At 30.2% G+C, this 22555-nt stretch overlaps 4 protein-coding genes across 11 annotated transcripts; 2 read left to right on the forward strand and 2 right to left on the reverse strand.

Moving 5' to 3' along the window:
- The first annotated feature begins 64 nt into the window (after positions 1 to 64).
- On the forward strand, positions 65 to 4608 carry LOC106784603 (apoptosis inhibitor 5). Its single transcript, XM_014744337.1, has 9 exons — positions 65 to 499; positions 921 to 1082; positions 1163 to 1328; positions 1426 to 1586; positions 1663 to 1860; positions 1978 to 2169; positions 2264 to 2647; positions 2739 to 2895; positions 3018 to 4608. The coding sequence occupies exons 1-9, from the start codon at positions 425 to 427 to the stop codon at positions 3107 to 3109; spliced, it is 1587 nt and encodes a 528-aa protein (XP_014599823.1). The 5' UTR covers positions 65 to 424; the 3' UTR covers positions 3110 to 4608.
- A 103-nt stretch (positions 4609 to 4711) lies between these two features.
- On the reverse strand, positions 4712 to 6051 carry LOC106784604 (mediator of RNA polymerase II transcription subunit 7). The gene is made up of 4 exons (XM_014744338.1): positions 5823 to 6051; positions 5346 to 5743; positions 5097 to 5249; positions 4712 to 5009 (listed from the first exon to the last, which is right to left on the reverse strand). Exons 2-4 carry the CDS (start codon positions 5673 to 5675, stop codon positions 4809 to 4811), a joined length of 684 nt encoding a protein of 227 aa, XP_014599824.1. The 5' UTR covers positions 5676 to 5743; positions 5823 to 6051; the 3' UTR covers positions 4712 to 4808.
- Positions 6052 to 6203: 152 nt separating this feature from the next.
- Positions 6204 to 16241, forward strand: LOC106784528 (tyrosine-protein kinase Btk29A). 7 transcript variants are annotated; one of them, XM_014744176.1, is made up of 16 exons: positions 6204 to 6374; positions 6978 to 7159; positions 7269 to 7447; positions 7754 to 8012; positions 8141 to 8431; positions 11908 to 11969; positions 12047 to 12130; positions 12221 to 12285; positions 12360 to 12425; positions 12500 to 12628; positions 12717 to 12910; positions 12990 to 13161; positions 13241 to 13409; positions 13557 to 13675; positions 13768 to 14020; positions 14109 to 16241. In XM_014744176.1, exons 2-16 carry the CDS (start codon positions 7117 to 7119, stop codon positions 14208 to 14210), a joined length of 2187 nt encoding a protein of 728 aa, XP_014599662.1. In that variant the 5' UTR covers positions 6204 to 6374; positions 6978 to 7116; the 3' UTR covers positions 14211 to 16241. The 7 variants fall into 7 exon arrangements, with proteins under 7 accessions (XP_014599662.1, XP_014599663.1, XP_014599666.1 ...); XM_014744177.1 differs by lacking the exon at positions 6978 to 7159; XM_014744180.1 differs by lacking the exons at positions 6204 to 6374; positions 6978 to 7159; positions 7269 to 7447; positions 7754 to 8012; positions 8141 to 8431 and adding exons at positions 9224 to 9449; positions 11334 to 11490.
- LOC106784527 (arginine/serine-rich protein PNISR) lies at positions 15324 to 21474 on the reverse strand. 2 transcript variants are annotated; one of them, XM_014744175.1, is made up of 13 exons: positions 21388 to 21467; positions 20889 to 21308; positions 20505 to 20693; positions 20098 to 20351; positions 19848 to 20019; positions 19587 to 19768; positions 19282 to 19518; positions 19095 to 19197; positions 17732 to 17803; positions 17371 to 17465; positions 17147 to 17288; positions 16278 to 17072; positions 15324 to 15485 (listed from the first exon to the last, which is right to left on the reverse strand). In XM_014744175.1, exons 2-12 carry the CDS (start codon positions 20974 to 20976, stop codon positions 16300 to 16302), a joined length of 2307 nt encoding a protein of 768 aa, XP_014599661.1. In that variant the 5' UTR covers positions 20977 to 21308; positions 21388 to 21467; the 3' UTR covers positions 15324 to 15485; positions 16278 to 16299. The 2 variants fall into 2 exon arrangements, with proteins under 2 accessions (XP_014599661.1, XP_014599660.1); XM_014744174.1 differs by having other exon boundaries at positions 20889 to 21474.
- Positions 21475 to 22555: the final 1081 nt, after the last annotated feature.

Genomic DNA, 22555 nt, shown 5'->3' on the forward strand with positions numbered 1-22555 from the left:
AAATATTATAATGTATATTTTTTTCATACTTTTATTCTGAAAACAATATTTGTTAACATCTAGTGTGAAACTGACCTTCAAAGTACGCTCAGAATAGGCTAGATTATGTGAAATTGTGATGCCATGTAATATGATTCAGAATTTGTAGATAATAATCACAACTAGGTGTAGACAAACTTTATGAACTAACAGTTATTTTAAGCATAATATACATTTAGTGAATATAGTCTGATGCCTCACATGTGACGCCATTTTACGCACTTTATAGCCATCTATATACAGTTATTCGATTCAACCGACTTCGATCTACCATCTTTAATACTGTTTGGTGTGCAGCGTGACCGGTTCTATTACTCTTTCAAAAGTTTATGTTCATATTTATGAATTTTGTGCCTTTATATTTTACTACAACTTAAGCTTTATCATGAGTACAGATAGCATCGAAAAGTTGTATAAAAACTTTGGCATTTTAGCTGATGCCAAAGATAAGTTAGCTGAAGTAAGTATTTATTTGGTTATGAAAAGCACTAATGTTTGTATAAGAATAAACTCATAAGCTTTTAAGGAGCATGGTACCGACCGAATTTTATGAAATTTAATTATTTCTTATATTTTTCAATACTTTGATCTTTTATAATGTTTAGTTCTTCTAGAAGATTCATTCTGTATGTTACTCTCTTTTTCTGACAACTAATGTTTATCTTTGAAGTCCCTTATCGTTGTAACGCATTCCAATATGTATTTATTTGAGAAATTGTAGTACTTGTTAAAAATTTTGCTGTGTAACATTATTATGTATTTTAATTTAATTAGCATTTATTACTTTAGCTTATCGCTGAAAAAGATTTTCCTTTATTATTCTATATACTAGTCGCATTCAAAGAAGAATCAATCAAATATCTGCCATTTGTTCTTTTCAGCATGAAAAAGAATACTTAGAAATTTTAACTGCTGTAAAAGGATCATCTAAGGAAAAACGCTTAGCATCTCAATTTATTGCAAGGTTTTTCAAAAATTTTCCTAAGTTAGCCGATCAGGCGATAGATGCCCATTTAGACTTGTGCGAGGATGAAGATATGGCGGTAAGTAATTTGAAATTATTTAATAAATATAAACATTTGATACAGACTTAAATGTAATTATAAATATAATTGTAATACAGATAAGGAAGCAAGCTATTAAAGATTTGCCTACCTTGTGCAAGGATAACAAAGAGTACACTGCAAAAATTGCTGACATTTTAGCACAATTGTTACAAGCTCAAGATCCATCTGAATTAGCAGTTGTACATAATAGTGTTATGTCTCTCTTGAAAAGTGATCCAAAAGGTTTGAATTTGAAAAAATAGAAATTAGAAAATAATAATATTTTATTTATATATATATATAATTTATATTATGTATTAATAATTTATCTTTCATGAAGGTACAATAAGTGGATTCTTTAGTCAAATTCTCAACGGAGATGACGGGACAAGGGAAAGGTGTATTAAATTTTTAGCGACGAAATTGAGAGCAATAGGTCATGATATTATTACTAAAGAACCAGAAGATTTGTTAATTTCAGAGTGCAAAAAAGTCCTACAAGTAGGTTTCTCTATTTTGTATAATTTTATGATATATTTTTACTTTATATTATTGTTTTAATGAATGATCTTTTTAGGATGTAACAGCTGATGAATTTCATAGTATCATGGAAGTTCTTAGCTGGACTAGATTAGGTTCTACTATTTCTGGTCAACAAGAATTAATTGATATTACGGTAGAACAAGCTGAACTTTCTGTGCCATTTAAACATACAAATGTTGAGCAATGGAGCCGATTGATACAATGTATCAAACATGCTCTTCCATTCTTTAGTGTAAGATTTCATATTATATATAAATATTGAAGTATTTAAAAGTGGAATTGTAATTTTATATATGTGATATTAGATTTAATAAGTATTTGATTTTTTCTTATGTTTTTATTTTTGCAGTCTCAAATTGATTCATCAAGATTTGTTTCATATATCTGTATTCAAGTTTTACCCCATTTATCATTAATTAATACACCCGATGGAAGGGATAGTCAGTTGGAATTGTTAAAACTTCTTGCGGAATTAACTGTATTTTGCGGAACAATCGAAAATCCGGAAGAAAAAGTACAACAATTATATAACACACTAATTGTATGTAAAATCGTTTTTTAATGCATTGATTCTTATAAAAATTATAAATTTTACTTTCTAATTTTAATTTTGTTTCTTTTCTTTTTCTCGTTAGACATATATGCCTCTTCCACCAGCCACAGAGATAACGGATGTCCCAAAGTTACAATTTAGTCATGTGGAATGTTTAATGTATGCTTTTCACAAATTATGTAAGCAAACACCTGAATTTCTGGTAAAAGATCCAGAACAACTTAAAGAATTCAGACTTAGACTACAATATTTTGCTCGAGGGATTCAAGGATATATTAAAAAATTACGCGAGGCAATTAGTGGCAAGTCTGAAGAGGAATTAAATACAGAAGAAAATCAGTTGAAAGTAGTAGCATTGAAGACAACAAACAACATCAATACTTTAATTAAAGATCTATTTCATTCACCACCCAGTTTTAAGAGTGTGATACATCTTTCATGGAAAACAACAATGAACGATAAGAAGGTAATTATATTACAAACAAAAAAATTAATAAAAATGTATAGTTGATGTTTATAATTATATATTCATATGTTGAAATTTTTCTTTATATCAGAGCGAAAAAAATTCTTCAAGTCAGAAGAGACATACTCCTATAACATTTGGAAATGATAGCAGTTCCAGTAAACGGAATAAAGAAGACAAAAGCAATAAAAGGGAAATATATACACCTCCAAGTGGAAAATACAGTTCAAATATATCCTCCAATTATGGTACATACTTTAATGATCTTTATAATAAACCCATTTATATCTACGGATATCTATAGTTACTACTGATAGTATCGAAAAGTGATTTTATTTATATTAACTAATTGCTCTTTTTTTTTATTTAGGAAGCCGTGGTAGATTTAGAGGTAATAGGTCTGGTGGACGAGGAGGCTACAGGTCAAGAGGACGTAGTACCTGGAGAAAAAGTTTTTACTAAATATCAGATAGTACGAACTTTTAAAATAAAGGAGACATTTAAAATCTTAGAGAGTGATACATGCAGACCTTAAAAATATATGTGTACAGAAAAGTATGTAGAAGTGTAATATCAACATCATTATGGTGTCAACAAATGTGACGGAACAAGTAAGACATTCTTCGTTCCTCAAATGTGTGAAGAGTGGTTATGTGAATGTCTCAACTTCATAAAAATCTTATGGAAACAAGCAAAGAGAACACAAATGATTTGTTTTGAAAATGCAGAACAAAATATGAATAATATCGGAATAATTATTAACAAAAATAGAAACATAACTTTATTCGATATAAAATATGATAGCCATAATAATTATTCATTCATGATTACTCTGCTAACATCAAACAAAATAGAACTAAATACTTCGATTTGATAACATCTGTATGTAAATGGTATATAACGGAAGCTAATTTAAATCTGCACAGTGTATGTACACATAATGTGGCTACAAGATAAAATTAGAGAAACTACTATATGTTCTGTGTAACCAAGATGAAAAAAACATGAATATGAAGAGTTTAACTAAGAAGAAAGATATTTGTTTCTTATAGAGAGAACAAAAAAAATGTCAAAGATACATTTTTCTATTGAAAATTGAAATAACATAATTATTATGCATGTGCTTAATGGCTAAAAAGCACAAGAAGAAAATAAGAAGTTCTATAAAATTGTAATATTCTCATCGAATCAAGAAAGTCATAGTGTTCGTGCAGTGTCAGGAGATATATTAGAAGAAAGAGGATATTACTCTTTCTGAAAAATATGTCATATCAAATTATTAGCAATCGTAACATCTCTCTGTCTTATCCTAAGTAACTTTTGTATCTTGTGTCCTACCCTGTGAATTTATTTGTTGGCAGGAATTAAGATGCAGCTCATGTTGAGGAAAACAGCTGTTAATGAAAGACAAAAAAAATAAATAACAAAAAAAACAAAAGACGTGATCAAAAAAACAAAAGACGCTGTGATTATTATTTTGATCTATATTAAGCTTCTCCAAACATATTAATAAAAAGTCTTATAATTATAATTTTTCTACTATTTCTTGAATATTTCTAACTATTATTTGAATACTTTTGTTTACTTTATATGTTAGAAGTATACAGTTCCGGAAGTTTCTTTGATCATGATCTTATTAAACTGATTTCAAATATTTTTTATTTTACAGAAGCTGGTACAAGAGTGGAAGCTAAAGGAAAGAACTTTATACAGAAATAACTATTTTACTTTACAGATTTCTTATGGGGCACGGTAAAGTTTCCAGAGACCTTTAATATTATCGATATGTTTTTCATTACAGGTGTTCTAAGGTTTTGTATGTATTGTATTGTACTTTGATTATAGCTGCTCATAAGGTGAGTTTTAGGTACTCCTTCTTCCTTGTCCTTAATTGAATTCATTAATTCATTTTTTGTAATTCTGCAATATAATCTTATTGATATAATAAATGATGTTATACTCTATACATGTATGTTGTTCTTTATATCCTTATATATATATATGTATATATATAAGATTCAAAAGAGTATTAAACAAAAAAAAAATGTAAAGAGAATAATAAACATTTATAAAAGGAAATATTTAATAACTATGTATAAAGTAGCATTTTATATGAATAATATAATACAATTATTTTAAAAAATAACACTACATTTATATCCTAGAATAAATTATTGGACGCTATCATATCATCTATCGTCTTACACATAATACGATCACTTTGACTACATGTATCCATATTTTGTTGCTCAGAGCCTAAGGTATCGATAGATTCCATCGCATCAATATTAATTGCAAGCTTGGAATCTAATTCTGAAGTATCCGGAAGCATTTGTAAAGCATGCTGTAGTATCTGTTGAACCTCAAATAAAATTGCTTTAATTAATTAAAGTTCATAATATTATCACCATACATGTCATTTCTTTTTATTTAAATAAATATTCCTTACTTTCTCGAGATGCTTTTGAAATCTTAATGATGTTTCTAAGCGCTGTCTACGCTGTAATTCCATCATAACTCTTAAAGTTTCTCTTGCTTGATGTGGTCTGAACTCATTTAAAAGATGATGAATATGTATGAATAGTAAACTTAAATCTTCTACCTAAAAAGTATATCAAATTATTTGAAGTACATCAAAAACAATAAAAAGATAAATATCAATGTAAATATAGAATTATAAATTTTATAAATGCCTTACTTTTTCTGCACGCCTTGGACTGTCAGGACTTTGCACCAATAAATCTATTAAATCTAAAAAGTTAACCAGCAAAGAATGGTTAAGTTTTTTTAATTCACGTCGTCGATCAAAGTGTTGAGGATATAATCTTTTGATTCCTTGAGCTTCCAAGGGTCTGATGATACTATCGTCGGCATTAAATACATTCCCGAACATAGAATAACTATCATGAGCTGGAGGTGGAGGCTTAGGTGCCCTTCCACGATGAATATTTTCATCTGTATATAAATTGATGTATTGTAAAGGTGGTAAGGGTAATGAACTAACTTGCATTGCCTCTGGTGCCGTCATTTTTCTAAGAATTATATCAACGCAAGTTCTTTCCAAGAAATATTATTTTTATAACGTAGTGTACTTATCTACACAATAATGTAACAATGAGGTTAGAATAACATATAACTTTCATGTAATCTTATATACTTTGTATTTGAAACATACCTGTTTGTTTTATTTAAAAAAAATGATTATTAAGATTACATATACATATATGTAATTTAATTAAACAATCATTATATTTCTTAATAAATTATTTTCCTTAGAAACACAAAACACGGCGAGATCATCATTACTTGAATGTATCGGCAGTTTCGAGTTTACAAAAAAGATCAACAGATATCCCTGTCGTTGAAATTATTATTTTATATTAATATATAAACATTGAAAATGTTATACCAAAATTAAATAATATTAATATTAAATAAATATTCGATAATGTTTATTTATTAATGTTTCGATTTATTTAAGTTAATCAAAAGTAGTAATTGAAATTGAATATTGACTATGGTAGTATGCCATTTCCTCCTATCTCGCGAAGGTTCCTCGATGTTCGGGTGGTCTCGGATTGACAGATTATAACAGTGTGCATGCGTTCGTCCACGTGAACTCTTTATTGCGTCTGGAGTACATTTGTGTGTGTTCATACCGGTCATGTTTTGACAGCTGCCAAAATAGGGTTAAATAGATGCAATAAAAAACATCATTAGTAGATAAGTATGTACTACTATTTGTTAACGTCTCAATTATTATTTATAAAAATAGTTCTATTATCATGATTTGAATAGTTAAACCTAATGTCAGTTATAATAGTGTTGCAATGATGCAAAATTGGCCACTAGCATTTTTCTTTGTGTATAATACGAAAACCATGTATATTTATCGTATTACAAATCTGCAATATTTCGTATATAAGTAAATAATAATAAGTTTAATAATATAAAAATATAGAAATCTTATCGAATTATAATTTTTATATTTCTGAAGAAACATGGTTAGTTTATAAAAATGTATTGCTTTGAATTCGGCTAAATGTCATTTCAATTCAAGCAATGTATTTATATGTGTATAGATACATAGATATTATATATATGCATATATATATATATATATGTATGATACATATATATTTAGTGTATTTAAAATTCCTATCATGTATGGTTCGACTGCTAAAAGGTATAAGTGATATATAAAGATATTGAGTAAGTTACTCAAAAAATATAACTTTGAAATATTAGTTTATTCGTTTAGAGTATAGATATAGAACACGGTAACATATATAGTCGGAAAAACTAAGTAATCATAGTCTTATATTTTTAGGATTAGGAGAGCCGCAGTAAACATCTGTATTTTTCAACACATAACTTGTCAGACAAGATCTAATTGCAGAAGAGTCGAACTACAAAAATCTTGCCATGATTTCATTTTTATTTTATTAAAGATTATTGCTATCTTAACGATGCAGACTGTAAGGTCCTCTTATAAGCTACATTTCACTAAGTGTATGAAAACAGTTCTATTCTCTTTACATACTTCCTTGTTAATGAAGAAATTAATACAACAATGGAATATTAATACCATTAATTGAAGTTAACATTTTTTTTTTATAAGGTCTGTCGAGAATGGCAGGGAAAGATGCAAAGGTGGAGTCAAAATCAGCAGACGTGGTAAGGCAAGGATTTATGGTTAAACGTTCTCAAAACAAGAAACGTTTTACTCCTGTTAACTACAAGCAACGTTGGTTTGTACTAACACGTCGTCATCTTGTTTATTATGATAGCGATAGTGAGGTAAGTACAAAATAATTTGTTGCGAAGAATTAAAGTTACTTAAATCTGCTTGCATATAGTAATTGCATAAATTTATAAATTATTTAATTTTTATTGCGTGGATAATGAAAATGAAACATTCCAATAGTTAGTAAAGAAATTATTATAACATTTTGATAAACCATTAGTTATCGGATGCGTTGTTATCAATTAAAGAATTTAAGGAGATATTTATTTATAATACTTACACAGCTTTATGCTCATTTCTGCCAGTGTATTATCTAGTGAATAAGGAATATTAAAGAACTGAACTATTTCTTGTTACAGCGGCGCAAAGAACGAGGTCGTATAGCGATTGAAACAGTCCATGTGGTAGAAACAGCAAATCTTGGTAATAATTCTGGATGTGGGAGTGGGAATACAAAAATAGATACAGCTGGTAATGACTCAGGTAGTAGCGGAGGCAACGTACCACCTGGACTACCATTCCAGATAGGATATCGAGAAGCTGGACAAGAGTATATTCTTTATCTTCTCGCAGCACGGGAACAAGATAGATCTGAATGGATACGTGCTATCCGTGCTGGTAAATATCTACTATGTATGTATCATGTTAGATACATACATTGTATTATATTATATTATGAGTTTAAAGAACTACAAAACTATTAAGGAAAATATAATTAAATCAAATGTTCATTTGATCTGCTTCAGTATGCTGTGAAAATCCAAGTTTAAGCAATCGTTATCACGTGGGCTTATGGAGTGGTAAACGTTGGTCTTGTTGCCGTTTGGTAACGCGATCTGCGGAAGGTTGCGATACATGCAGTTCTTGGTCTTTGAATGTGACAAACGCTCCAGCGTGTCCGCTACGAACAGTAACTTCTACTACAGGAAACGTCACTGCTTCGATTGTCATTCCACCAGCGGATTCTACTACTCAAACGACAAATGCTGAAACGAACAACAATCCGATCATTCAATCTCAAGCGTGTTCTACGTTTGGTATGTAAATATTTTCTTTTATTTATATTTTACTTATGTCTAGAGTCAATTTGGCTGTTTTAAACGAGACAGTTATCTCTTATCTATTTAGTTTAAGAAAAAACACCATTTCTCTCTTCTTTTTCTAATTTAAACAGACAATACATAATACATACAATTTATTGCAATGTAGCACGGAGTTTTTTTTATATTTTTTTTTTTTAATTCATTCCTATAAGTAGAGTGCAAGTAATCAAATTTATTCTACATGTATTAAATCTTTTAATTAGAGATAAAAGGTACAAGTCTCGTTTATAAAATGTGATTGTATTATTTTAGAAAGTTCATGAAATTTATAAAATCTTTAAATATTCAAGTCAATGTCTTTTTGTTTTTTACATTTAGATTATTTTCTTTTTATCAAAGACTTTTTTAATATTCAGTCTTCTTGTCACGGAATAAATATATATAAATATAAGTGCAGCTATACAAAAAAAACAAAAAAAACATACATTCAATAAAATTAAAATAATCGAATAATCAGGAAAAAGATATTGAGTATACATTTGAAATGATAAATGAGCTCATCGAATAAGCGATCATCCATCGCATATTCTAATAATTCTTGTCGCGATTCGCAAAAGGTTCGGCAAAGGTGGTGGCTCCTATAAAGGTGAAAGTATGGCAGAAAAGGTGGGGACCGCCGACCATTCGTGTTACATGTACATGTACTTTCGAATCATTCGCGAGTATTAGCTGAGAGTACGCGATCGGAGCGTGTGTTTTTTCGTATTTATCGGGGTGTGAATAATCGATTAGAAAATATTTATTATATTTATTTATAATATGTTCAAAATATTCTCTCTCTCTTCTTCATGTTTGAATATTAGTTTGGTGAAGTTCAGTACGTATTAAGTAACGGTGATCGTAATTAACGGGTATGATGGTGATAAGTGTTCTAAAACATGTCGCGAACGCTGCCACCACGCTGTTCACTCGGCTGCCGTTAATGCCATTGGACATAGTCTCACCAATGCGGGTATGTCCGAATTTCTATAAGCAAAGATTAGCCATTTTAAGATTTGACGCTGATTTTATTCTTTAATAATCGATCATCGCTCGGATGCTCAATAAGGTCAGCGCTTAATAAAATCGATTGGCGATTAGTGCCAGAACAGTGTGCGAGAGAAATCCCATTGAGAAATATATGTATTATTTACACCATAAGATGTATGTGTGTACGTGTGTTCTGTATGTCGTCCGTATGCGCGTGCACATGCATAACACACACACATACATACACACGACATACACACACCAAAGCAGTCTGATCAAACTTTCGCTTTTACGCTTTCTATTTGATCTCAAATCTAGAAATCTAAAATAGAAAAGTATATATCATGTTTGTGATCGAAAATCTAGATGCATGTTCACAACAAATTTTTTCACATATTTATCTACTTTTCTTTAGATACTTTTTACACGTATTTACAGAGTTAGACCAATATAAAAAATATATTTTCCATTCCCGTTTCACGATTAAACCTGTAATAACAATTATCAAAAAGATTTTGTTACTATATTTTGGATATACTCGTGACTCGTTTTGTGCACCCGTTGCACCCACACTACACACAGTGCTAGAATATTATCTATAGTAAGGTTTTTATTTCTTTTTTTTATAATGTCTTTTCAAACGGTTATTGTAAATTGTAATGTGACAAAAAATTGTGCGATGGTCAGTTGAATATTTATAAATTTTTGTTTATTCCTATATTATTTATAAATATAAAATATTATATTTGGGAGATAGTAGAGTGATAGTCGAATTTGTAAGATGTTTCCTAGGAGGGCGTAGCAATAGGAAGGACGGGTGCATCGAACGCGATCGGTAGCTGGCGCCGCCCTCATAATTAGTGCAAAAGACTGGAACGTTGAAAATTTTTAAGACGATCATAAACGTTCGATTATGGTCGGTTACGTTATCAAACGAACCACGTGCTGTTTCAATTTTTTTTCCTTTATTTCTTTGCATTATAAAAACATATCGCGTTATTTTATTTATTACTTTTGCGACTAAACTATATTTAACAATACACATTTCATGATATCTATATACATATATACATATATATATATATATATATATATATATAAAATAATCCTTAATATCTTACAATTGGAGGAGAAAAGAAATATTATGAGGATTTTTCATTCACTTCTCTGTCGTTTTTGATATTTTTATTAATTTTTTTTTTTATGAGATACCGTTATATTTCCATTTCCTTTTTGTCATATCATTCATTCAAAGTGTTTGCCATTGATTGGAATTCTTCCAGTTCAATGAATTACATACGTTAGATTTATCAGGTAAATTGAATAATCTTTAATATTTAATTAAGCAATTTTCTTTTTTTATAATCTGCTTTTTTATTTTTATATTAGCTCTAAGACAATACTGTTGCTCTTTAGCGTGTTAATGTTTTTAAATATAATCATTGGATGCCTTTTAGTGTACTGTAGTAATATTAGAATATTTAGTATAATTTTCTGTTTTGAGATTATGCATATGATCTTCTTTCAAAAATAGATATATTTATATATTTGTATAGATTTTTATCATATCCTTTTTTTATGATCATTGAATTTGCTAATCATTTTTTCTTTTTCTTTTTTTTTTTAAGTCTAAAAACAGCCTTAATAGCATAAACTAGATATTTTGCGTCCATTGATATCAAAGCACGGTAGATGATGACAATAAATAAATAATATTTGATACATATTCAAGGATATATTCATTACACACACTCCAAACTACTATTATTAAATATATTTTCCGCGTATATATTATTATGTTAGTATCAATAATTGAGTACAGATAATTGCATGTATTTTGATATTCTCATGCATGCTGCAAACTTAGATCAAGAAAATTGCAAAAAACATGAAATTCGGATATGAACAAAGGAACACATATACACTCCAAACAACAAATGATGAATATTAAGATGCCAACTTCAACAGAAACGTTCCATTCGGCAGGATAAATAGCGCATAATGATCAAAGAATTGGTACACTGGTATGTATAATTCTATAAATGTAATTATTTCATCATTTTTGGATTATTTTGTGTTAGCAAGAATAATTCAAAGTCTACCAAGATTTTTATCAAATGAACTTTTTTCAAACAGACAAATTATGTAAAATTTGAAGATATTAAGTTATTTATAACTAATATATTAAATAGGTTTTCTGACAAGGTATATCCTATACTTTGTTGTTGTAAGGCTTCAATAATTCTGATTATGGTATTTGCATATTTGATCAGTGGTCATGTATCGAATATGTTTTTACTTCACTGATGATTATCATCTAAATATGGATAATTTCATTTGATTATGTTATTTCAAAATAACACTTTCCTTCCACACCAATAAAGATTATTTTTCTTTCTAAGCACACGTATATTAATTATAAATTATTATTCTTGTTACAGGTACTCCTTCGACTCCAATAATGCCGGGTGGAACTCCTGGTACTCCATCTTCTAAAAATAAAGTACGTCGTTAATTATTTTTATTTTCTTCGCATAATATTTGGAAGACAAATACTAAAATAACAAATATTTTTTTTAGGATAAAGTAGTTACAAGAGCAAAGGTTGTGGTGGCTTTGTATCCTTTTCGTGCAATAGAAGCTGGTGATCTTTCTCTTGAAAAGGTAATAATAGTATATAATAAGAGTAAATAATTACAAGTATTGTATTTTAAACAATGTCCATGTCTTACATTAGTTCATTTATTTCCTTAGGGTGCAGAATATGAGGTATTAGATGATTCTCAAGAACACTGGTGGAAGGTGAAAGATGAGCATGGGTAATTCTTTAAACATATATCAATGACAAAATATATAGTACGATAAATATAACTTATTAAAATTTTAATTTCAGATCAATTGGTTATATCCCTAGTAACTATGTGAAAGAAAAAGAACTCCTAGGATTGCAAAAATATGAGTAAGTATTGTTACTCATTGTTGTTGATTTTTAAATATTCACGATTAAGTCTTATATTTACTCTTGCAATGCAGATGGTACGTAGGTGATATGTCAAGACAACGAGCAGAGTCTTTACTGAAACAGGAAGAAAAGGAAGGATGTTTCGTCGTTCGTAATTCTTCAACGAAAGGTCTTTATACACTTTCACTTTATACAAAAATGTAAGCATTTATCTTAAGTCAAATTCACTTAATTACTTAATGCAAATAGATTATTTCTCAATAATATATTCAATTGTATTTTTTACAGTCCACTTCCACATGTTAAACACTATCATATAAAGCAAAGTACTCGAGGGGAATTCTATCTCTCGGAAAAACATTGTTGCAGTTCGATTCCCGATCTTGTGAATTATCATCGACATAATAGTGGAGGACTTGCGAGTCGGTTAAAAACAAGTCCTTGTGATAGACCAGTTCCACCTACTGCCGGCCTTAGTCATGGTTAATAAAATATATTGATTTTATTTCAATATTTGTATTAAATTGAGATAACTTATGTATTTTTTTTGTATAATTACAGATAAATGGGAAATAGACCCAGCAGAGCTACATTTATTAGATGAACTAGGTTCTGGTCAATTTGGAGTGGTACGAAGAGGAAAATGGCGTGGTTCCATCGACGTTGCTGTGAAAATGATGAAAGAAGGAACTATGTCTGAAGATGATTTTATAGAAGAAGCAAAAGTCATGACGTTAGTATTATTGTATATGCCATTTGAACTCTGAATATCTATATGTATTCTTATATTTTGATTGATTTTTTTTTACTAGAAAGCTACAGCATCAAAATCTCGTTCAACTATATGGTGTTTGTAGTAAAGACAGACCAATATATATTGTCACAGAATATATGCGGCATGGATCTCTTCTCAACTACCTCCGTCGTCATGAAGCTACTTTAGGTGCAAACGTTGGTCTTTTGCTGGATATGTGCATACAGGTGAAATTATTATATAGCAGGTTTTCATGTTACATTATATATCATGTTAATAATATTCTTTGTTTTTTTTCTAGCATATTCAGAGATAACCATATGCAAAATGGAAAAATCTGATCGAATAAAAACTTTCCAAAATACTGGTTTCAGGTCTGTAAAGGAATGGCATATTTGGAGAGACATAACTATATCCACAGAGACCTAGCAGCACGCAATTGCTTAGTTGGATCTGAAAACGTAGTGAAAGTGGCTGATTTCGGTTTGGCAAGGTAATTTTCATATTACTTTCTTTTTTATTTTAACGTGATATAAATGCCTGTACAATCATACATTTAATTTATATGATCAATCCTTCCTTTAGATATGTTTTAGATGATGAGTATACCAGTAGCGGGGGTACCAAATTTCCAATTAAATGGGCACCGCCGGAAGTATTGAACTATACTCGGTTCAGTTCAAAATCGGATGTCTGGGCGTACGGAGTTCTGATGTGGGAAATTTTTACCTGTGGAAAAATGCCTTATGGTCGTCTCAAGAATACCGAGGTTGTCGACAGAGTTCAACGTGGAATTATATTAGAACGACCGAAAGCTTGCTTCAAAGAAGTTTATGAGGTTGATTATTATATTTTTTTGTTTTGATTAATGCAAAAATAGAAGAGAGGAGGCAACAAATATTAATGAAATAAATTGTGTATTTTAGGTAATGCGGAAATGTTGGGCACACTGTCCAGAAGTTCGACCTTCTTTTCGTGTTCTTAAGGAACAGCTCATTAGCGTTTCTCAAGGCCTTCTCAATGATTGACTCAACCTTCTCCGGTGTATGCGCCTTTCTTCGCCCTCTGGACGATCAATACAATACATAAAGTCTCCATCGTCATTGGAGCAGTCAACTTCTGTTCTGGCATCCTCTAATTCATCATGCAATTCTGCGACATTACCTTTATCACATAAAACTCGTGCACCGGCCTCTTTGCCTTCTTCGGTCAACTTCCTTCATCTATCATCAACCATATCTAGACCGGAAGAGGAAGAATCATCTTCACAAAGCACGACTCATCACTTGGCTAGTCAACCATCCGCAAGTTCATCTAACGTTTGTGACATTTGTAGTTCTTATGGACATCCGTGGATAGAACTTTGCAAGGCAATACGGGCTACTAAAGAGGAATAAACCTTTTATTGTTTATTTGTAATATAATGACTACATCGTTTTTGCTTCATAAAATGCTTATATACAGGCTGCGCTGACCCCTGTTTTTAGTCTTCACAACGACATTAGAGTAAATTTGCAAGTAATTTGAGGAATAAACACAATAAATAATTAAAACAAGGAGTGCGTATAAAGATGGGTTCAAAAAAAAGCTTCTTCACTAAAATATTGCTATTAAGACAAAAATTAGTTGTACGTTTGAAACATCTTATATTACAATAAATGTTTAAGATATAAGCGAGCTCTGGCATATATAACCATTGATAATAATTTTTCTATTTTTTATTTTATTATTGTTTTAGTATTGAACAATTAAGAAAGTGATATATTTTAGACTACGTAGTAATTCACTGATAAATATAATTCATTTTATCTAATAGAATAATGGCCTCAATGTTAAAGATATTCATTGTCATTCTTAAATCGATCTACTTTTACAATTTTTTTCCGCTCGTTTATGTCGCTATCCTATTACTATTAGTTTTTCTTTTTTTAAATTGTTTCTAAAAATTTACGATGTTCACAATGTTTGCTAATATCTTTTTTCGCTACACCATAATTTCTACGTCCAATAATAACGTCCATTTAATTATTTTTTAACGATTTTTTACTTTTTACATTAAAATTATGCCGAATCATTTAAAATAATATACATAAGCATGAGTCGTCTCCGAGGATAAAAATATTTTCTTGAGTCATAACACATTTATTTGAAAAGAAAATGTTTTTATTATATCATACCTTCTTATACAGTTCGGGAGAGACTGAATGTGATATATTTTAAACGAATGAACTACCATGGTAGTATACACTGATGGACTGAGGCAGAATGACATATTGAAGCCAACTGGAAGCCAGTGGAAAATGCTGAAACAAAATAACATTTCTAGGGGATCCTGCCAATCATCTTATAGCATGCGTACACTTAATTTATGTAGTATTAGCAATGTATTAAATAATAATAGAAAATAAGAAAAGACGAAGAAGAGAAATTTCTCTTTGAAAATATCTCTTAGATCTTATGTTAGAAAACAGATATTGATAATTGATATTACACACTTCATAATATAAAAATATATATATAAATAAAATATGTAGATTTTGAAAGTGATCAAAGTGATATCTATTATTTTTTCGAAAATAAAAATTGAGCATTTATAATAAAATGAATATATTAGTCTGAAATAATAAATATAATCTTAATTTTTAGAATTTCACATCACACACACTTTCAAAATGATAAATTTGTATGCGGCATATAATATTTCCAATATCCAATATAAGTTTGATTAACGCAATTATATAAATTGAATTATTATTCACGATAAAATACATCTGGTTATTGTGTTAATGTATTAATTTTTTTGATAGAGATATTGTGTGTTGTACGGCCATATATAACACATACTATTATTTTTTAATACTTATTATTAGTATAAATATATGTTAAATTGCAAAAAAAAAAAAAGATACATATTTGAATAACAATAAAATGTTATGTATTAGACAGACAAATCGATACAGAGAGCCAAATAATAATGATAACAGGATGGATAACATTCTTTTGTACACGTTTTTGTCTTTAACGCATAAAAAATAAAATAAATAGCTTTCTGTATGAATCTGTTAACTATATATAAATTTGAATGTATATACAACCTTTGCTTGAAGTTGAACAGGCTCAATTCCTGAATCGATGCGATGACTTCTTACCATCACGAGTGTTCCATTGATGCGATTTTGATTGTGACCTTCTACGTTCCCTAGATCTAGAGTGACTTCTCCTTCTACTTCTAGAAACATAAGATCGCGATCTGTGACGATCTCGCGAACGGGATCGTGATCTATCTCTAGTTCTTGATGATGACTTTCTTTTCACCCTTAGACGCGATCTGCTACGCCTTATTGAACGAGATCGACTTCTTCTTTCTCTGGAATGCGAATGAGACTTCTTTTTTCCACTAGAACGCGATCGGGACCATTTTCTTGATCCAGACAATGACCTTGATCTTCGGCAGCTTCTAGATCTTGATCTCAATCGTTTTCGATTTCGTGATTTGGATCTACGCTTTCTACTGGACCTATAATTGCTCGACCTTGAACGTCGTCCCTTACGCGATTTCACTGATCTCGATCTCGAGGAACGTTTTCGCGTACGTTCCGAAGAACGGGATCTCGATTTCTTGCTCCTTGATTTACTTCTACTTTTAGTTTTTCGTTTCTTTTGTTCGCTTCGATCACTTTTCTTACTTATCTTTTTATTCTTTTTTGTTGAAGCATGACTTGTATCAGAGCTTGTTGAGTCAGAATTACTAGATTCAGAATTGACTGATCCTGACGGTGTATCAGCTTTTATCACATCCGCAGAGACATTTACTTCTCCTTGACTTTGTCCTTCACTTGATAAACTTTCAGATGCTGCTCTTTGAATATTTACCGTTTCTTTCTCATCAACTAAAGTGTGATGTTATGGAGTTATACTTGATAATGCAATTATATCTTTTAAGTTTATTATTTTCAATACATACCTGTATCTCTGCAGCTAGTATTACCAATATGATTTTCCTGTTGTGCATTGTATTGATCTTCGCTTTCCTCTTCTGCCGCAAGACGTGCTTCTATCTCCTTCTCTGTCTTTTTGAATGCCTGCTGCCGACGTCTCAAAGTTTCCTGTAAAGCAATTCAGATAATAGATAAAGTACAATTTGTTATTAGTCTACAAAGACCATTAGAATTGAAAATTTATATATACCATAAGTTCTTCGTCGCTATCATTGTTTTGGAGTTGTTCTTGTTCATTCTGCTCTTCCTCGGATTCGCTATTACTGTCACCATAGATGCCCAGACCTATGACACACAAATATTTAGTTAAATCCATTTTAAAATTCTCACATTGATCCTTAAATGTGAAAAAAACATACGCTGAACCAATAAATTTGCTGCTGCTATTTCATTATTAAATGTCCTGAGAGACATCTTCATTTTGTTATCTGTCAGTAAATATTGAAATTGTGCAAAATTGCACGAACAGCAACTATTTAAAGATACTGTTTCTACAACCATCCTTAGGGAAACACAGCACGTGGAAGATTATAAATATATATATAACTTACCAAGTTTTCGAGTGATCTGAGCAAGAGGGGCCGTGTTGTTGAAGGATGCGACTGAGTGCTCTCCTGCAGGGGCTTACAATACACACGCATTTAGTAATCAATCGCTAAGAATGACTTTGCGGATACCATTCCCCCCATCCCAAAAAACACATATTGTAAATTACGTTGCTCAGCGTTTTGTAAGTAGAGAGACAACTCTATTCCTCACATAGCTGCTAATAAAAGCTTTTATTCTTATCTCATTAAACTATCAAAACTGAGATTTTTCGTAAGTTTAAATTAATAAGATATTATTTTACAATATCTTAAGCTTACACGTATCAACTAATATGGATGTAATACACCTGTAGATAATCGTGCACGCGCACATTCTTTTTATGCACTTTAATAATAATAAAAATGATTAAAATCTCTACAAACTACAGCATGTTATTTTACTTAACAAAATATAATATAAGAAAGATATTTGTATCTTTGAATAAAACTATTTAAATATTTACACCAGATTCTTTACATTGCACAGATATAATCCTAAATCATAAATGAATATATAACATGCTGTAGTTTATTAAACTGAATTGATGAATCATTACTAGTAGTAGAAGAATAAAAAAGAGAAAATGAATTTTTCATAAAATTAAGTGTCACAATGATAGAATTTGTGAATGAAATTCGTCAATTTCGAAGCTATATGTCAAAAGTTTAGTACGACCCCACCTGTCCAATTTTCGTGTGAAAATAATCACTGCTTATCGCGCAAATATACAAGTACATTTCCATACATCTTTATGTACCTTCCATTATCTAATGGCACGAACGTATAACTAAAAAAAAAACTCGTATCTTTGATACATAATAATATATATCATCAGATAGAGTTTTATATTTATTATTTTTGTAATACGAGAGTTCTACACTTCATCGATCACATATTAGACCGACATATGTTTATGTCAATTCGTTGGAACACGATAAAATAAAATATATTTTATAACATATCGTTTCTCAGCAAAACACCGTTATTACCTTCCGAATGAAATAGACAAAATTGTACGTATGACGTTCAGCTATTAACGTATCATTTTTAAACTAACAGTATAATGTAATGATTGTAATAAACTAATATAGAAGTAAAGGCTTTGTATACTCCTGGAAGAGAAAAGCAGATGTCCTGCAACTGTCAAATAATTAAGCCTATGGATTAAAAAATCTTTGTTTAATCTCGTAAATATTGCATTATACAATGGGGTCGATAGTGCTCTCCATGACATGGCACAAAATTTATGTAAATTAAATATTATATATTGGCGAGGAAAAATATGAAGTTTCGTTATGTTAGTGTTATCATTTGTATCTGGAGTACCTTTGGCACGTGCGCGATTCCAAACCTCTCTGCATACTACAGCTATTTCTTCGTTTGTTACTTCCAAAAGAATTTCTGTTAGAGATCTTCGAACTTTCAACATCTATGGCACAAAATTAGCTGTAAATTCGTATATGACTCAAATAGTAAGTTTATGTAAAAATATATATTATGCTTAATTATTTACCACTTCCTGCAATATTTCCTCTTGCGATCGTTTAACAGTAACAGCTACATTACTAGAAACCGGTGGCGGACTATTATCAACGGCTATGCTTGGCTCAGGTGAATCAGCATCTCGAAAACGCGATTTTCTCGGTCGAAGAATAACATCCGGGGTCCGTTCGTAATTTTTTTTGCTTATATTCTGTTCCGTCGAACTTGTCTCAAATTCTTGATCTGCTTCTTTTTCCGAATCTGAATCCTATTTCAAATATAATCATGTTTTCAGTTTATAATTTAACGAATTGTATTATTTAATCGTATACTTACAAATTTACTTTTCGCAGGATTGAGTACTAAACGAGCCTCATCTTCGGCTTTTTTACGCGCTTCTATTTCTTGTTTTCGTAAAATTTCTTGTCTTTCACGTTCCACTGCCTTTTGCTTTTCCCTTTCCATCTTTTCTAATCCTTCCCTAATCCATGCTGGCAATTGACGACGTTTTGCTGCATCTATGAGAGATTCATATTTATTGGAATCATGTATTTTATTATCTTTTAAAGATACTTTTACATGCTCTTTTATTTTTACCAATAGTGGTAGTTGTATCTTCCTCTGGTGTTTTTTCTCTATTGTTTCTACATCTTACTGCATCAATAGGTCTCATATGTGGTATTCTATTCGTATGTCGTATGCCTTTCATATAAAGTAATGGTTGAGAAGGCACTGCAGTTGAAGATTCGCCAGACCAGAAATTACTGACCTAAACATGTATACAGGTTTACAAAGTTTGATAAAACAAATTTATATTAATATTTTTCTCTTTTCTCAAGATATTAACTTGTTGATTATAAGGTTGTGATGGAGGTGCAGAATTGTAAGAATACAGCGATGGTGTTACTGGAGGTGGTACATTAAATTCTGTAGTCGATATCGTTGGACCAGGTGGAATGATTGGTAATGTAGGTACCGCTGTTGGTTTTCCATCAGGACCTATACTAACTCCAGGAGGTGGAACACCAGTCCACTCCCAAGTTCCAGTACTAGAATTAGAAGTATTCCAATGTCCCCATTGACTCCATTGAGTCCAAGCATCTAATAATAATTAATTATTTGTATTTGTAGGAAGGAGAAGTGAATGTATTACACATTTCATATATATGTGTATTTTTATATTTTAAATATTTTATATCTATAAACTGATATGCGCACATCAGTATACTAATAGAACGTGTATCGTTATATTACCAGAACCACTAATTGTGGGAGCCGGTGGTGCTGGTGGGATATCATCTTCTTTGGTATCCATATCCATAGGTGCTTCACCGCTACTATCATTTCCTGGACACAAGGAATCGATGGATGGTGGTGGTGGAGCAGGTGGAACAATCGTTTCCTTCATTTTTATCCATTGTTGAGCTAATGCAGCCCAATCAACTACGGTAACATAATTTATTATTTAACCATTGTTAGCGATTACAAAAGTGAGTAAAACTTATAAATAAACTTAACAGCACTGTTCTTGATCTTTTGAAATGTTGCGGTTTACACATATGTAGAGATAAAACAAATAATTTATATAGATATACATATATAATATCAAAAAGTAATAGATTTCATTCGTTAGCCTACCTTGATCATTACTCATATTTTGATATGCGGAAGGATTCAATGCCCATTGCGTTGGATAATCTTTTCCTTCAAACATGTCGCCGCTCATTTTAAACAGTAATATTTAAAAATTGTCCTTATTTTGATTAAGTCGTTTTGCACTAATCGTTGCAAAAAAATTCAACACTTTAATATTGCTACATATGTATGTGTTACATACGGAAGTGCGCGAGTGTGCGCGCGCGCGCGCACTATTTCTAAGTGGGCATTTTCGTTACATCACAATTATGTGTAAAAATTGATTTTAATTTTTAAAGTCTCTTACTTTATCGACCAAATGTACTAATTATTCAGAACACTAAAACTTTGTAACACAAAGTACATTCCATGCGCAGAAATTATTGTTGATTATTCGGAGTAATTATTGGATTAGATGGAGTGCTAACAAAAGATCGGTTATTATTGATAATAATTCAGAAAAATTTGTAACTTTTTTGAGGTTTTATCAAACTACTGATACCTTTTTTTCTAAATTATCATAAGTATTTAAACGACTAATATATATTCTGCTAAAATACGGCCATAAGGCGTCTCAAACACTGCTACCAACTCTCGCAATTTTTATATACCTGTTCCAATTTGTCTACAATTTTTCTAGTAAAAATAATTCTTACGATACAATTAATAAAAAATAATTTTAATCAATAAAATCATACACAATCAGATAATAGTTGAAGTTATTGGCTAAATTTTAAATCAACGGCAAATCAAATGTAAACTTTGAATAAAGACATTGTAATACGCCATCTGGAATTTGGATGATTTATTGGATAATTTCAATTACGTGGACGAATCGACCAATCGGAGTAATTTTACAAAACAATATCAGTTTAAAATCTAGATTTTGAATGATTATGTTTTTATTAATAATTGTTTTCCATTTAAAATATTTATTGTGCATTTTATTCCATAATTTTTACTTCAACGAATTTGTGTAAGTTTATTCGTTTGTTTCAAGAGGTTATACAAATTATTCTGCTATTTTTTTATATTTTTCTAATCGATCAAAAAGTTAACTCTATTTGTTGGTACATTTTTTATAGGTACAAGAAGACCGACACAAATTTGATACGGTGTAGATGATATATTTCTTTTCTTTTAATTGTAATATTCAAACGAAATTGTATAAACATTCGTAAAATTTAATTATGGTCTTATCATTTACGATGTTCTGTAAATACTATAGCTTACGAAATAAAAGATAACAACGACTCGTTAGTCACATTAGTAAACAATATAACTATGACAAGAATTGATGTTGGAAGACGAATAAATTGATGCTATTTTGGTCTCGTTACATTCACATATTGTCAAGAAGTAAGTATAAATAAAAAAAAAACAAAAGAACAAAAAGAAACATTAATTTAAAAAATATTTTATCAAGTTATATGTTAAATAAAAAGACGTGGAATTAAAATTCGTGATATCTCGTATACATATATAACGTATACAGATTTGTCACTTTTTCTAGGAACTATATCAACAATATTGACTCTTCTCTTAATATCCTTTTCATAGAAAGTAAAAACGAAGAAAAGGTATATCTTCATATAATACTAATACTAATACTAATACTCCATTTTCTTTGATTATACATAAAATATAATTACATCGTTGGATGCACAGCA

Source organism: Polistes canadensis, unplaced genomic scaffold, assembly GCF_001313835.1.
Source record: "Polistes canadensis isolate GaletaPanama2010 unplaced genomic scaffold, ASM131383v1 scaffold_37, whole genome shotgun sequence".
In the NCBI taxonomy this organism is placed as follows: Eukaryota; Metazoa; Arthropoda; class Insecta; order Hymenoptera; family Vespidae; genus Polistes; species Polistes canadensis.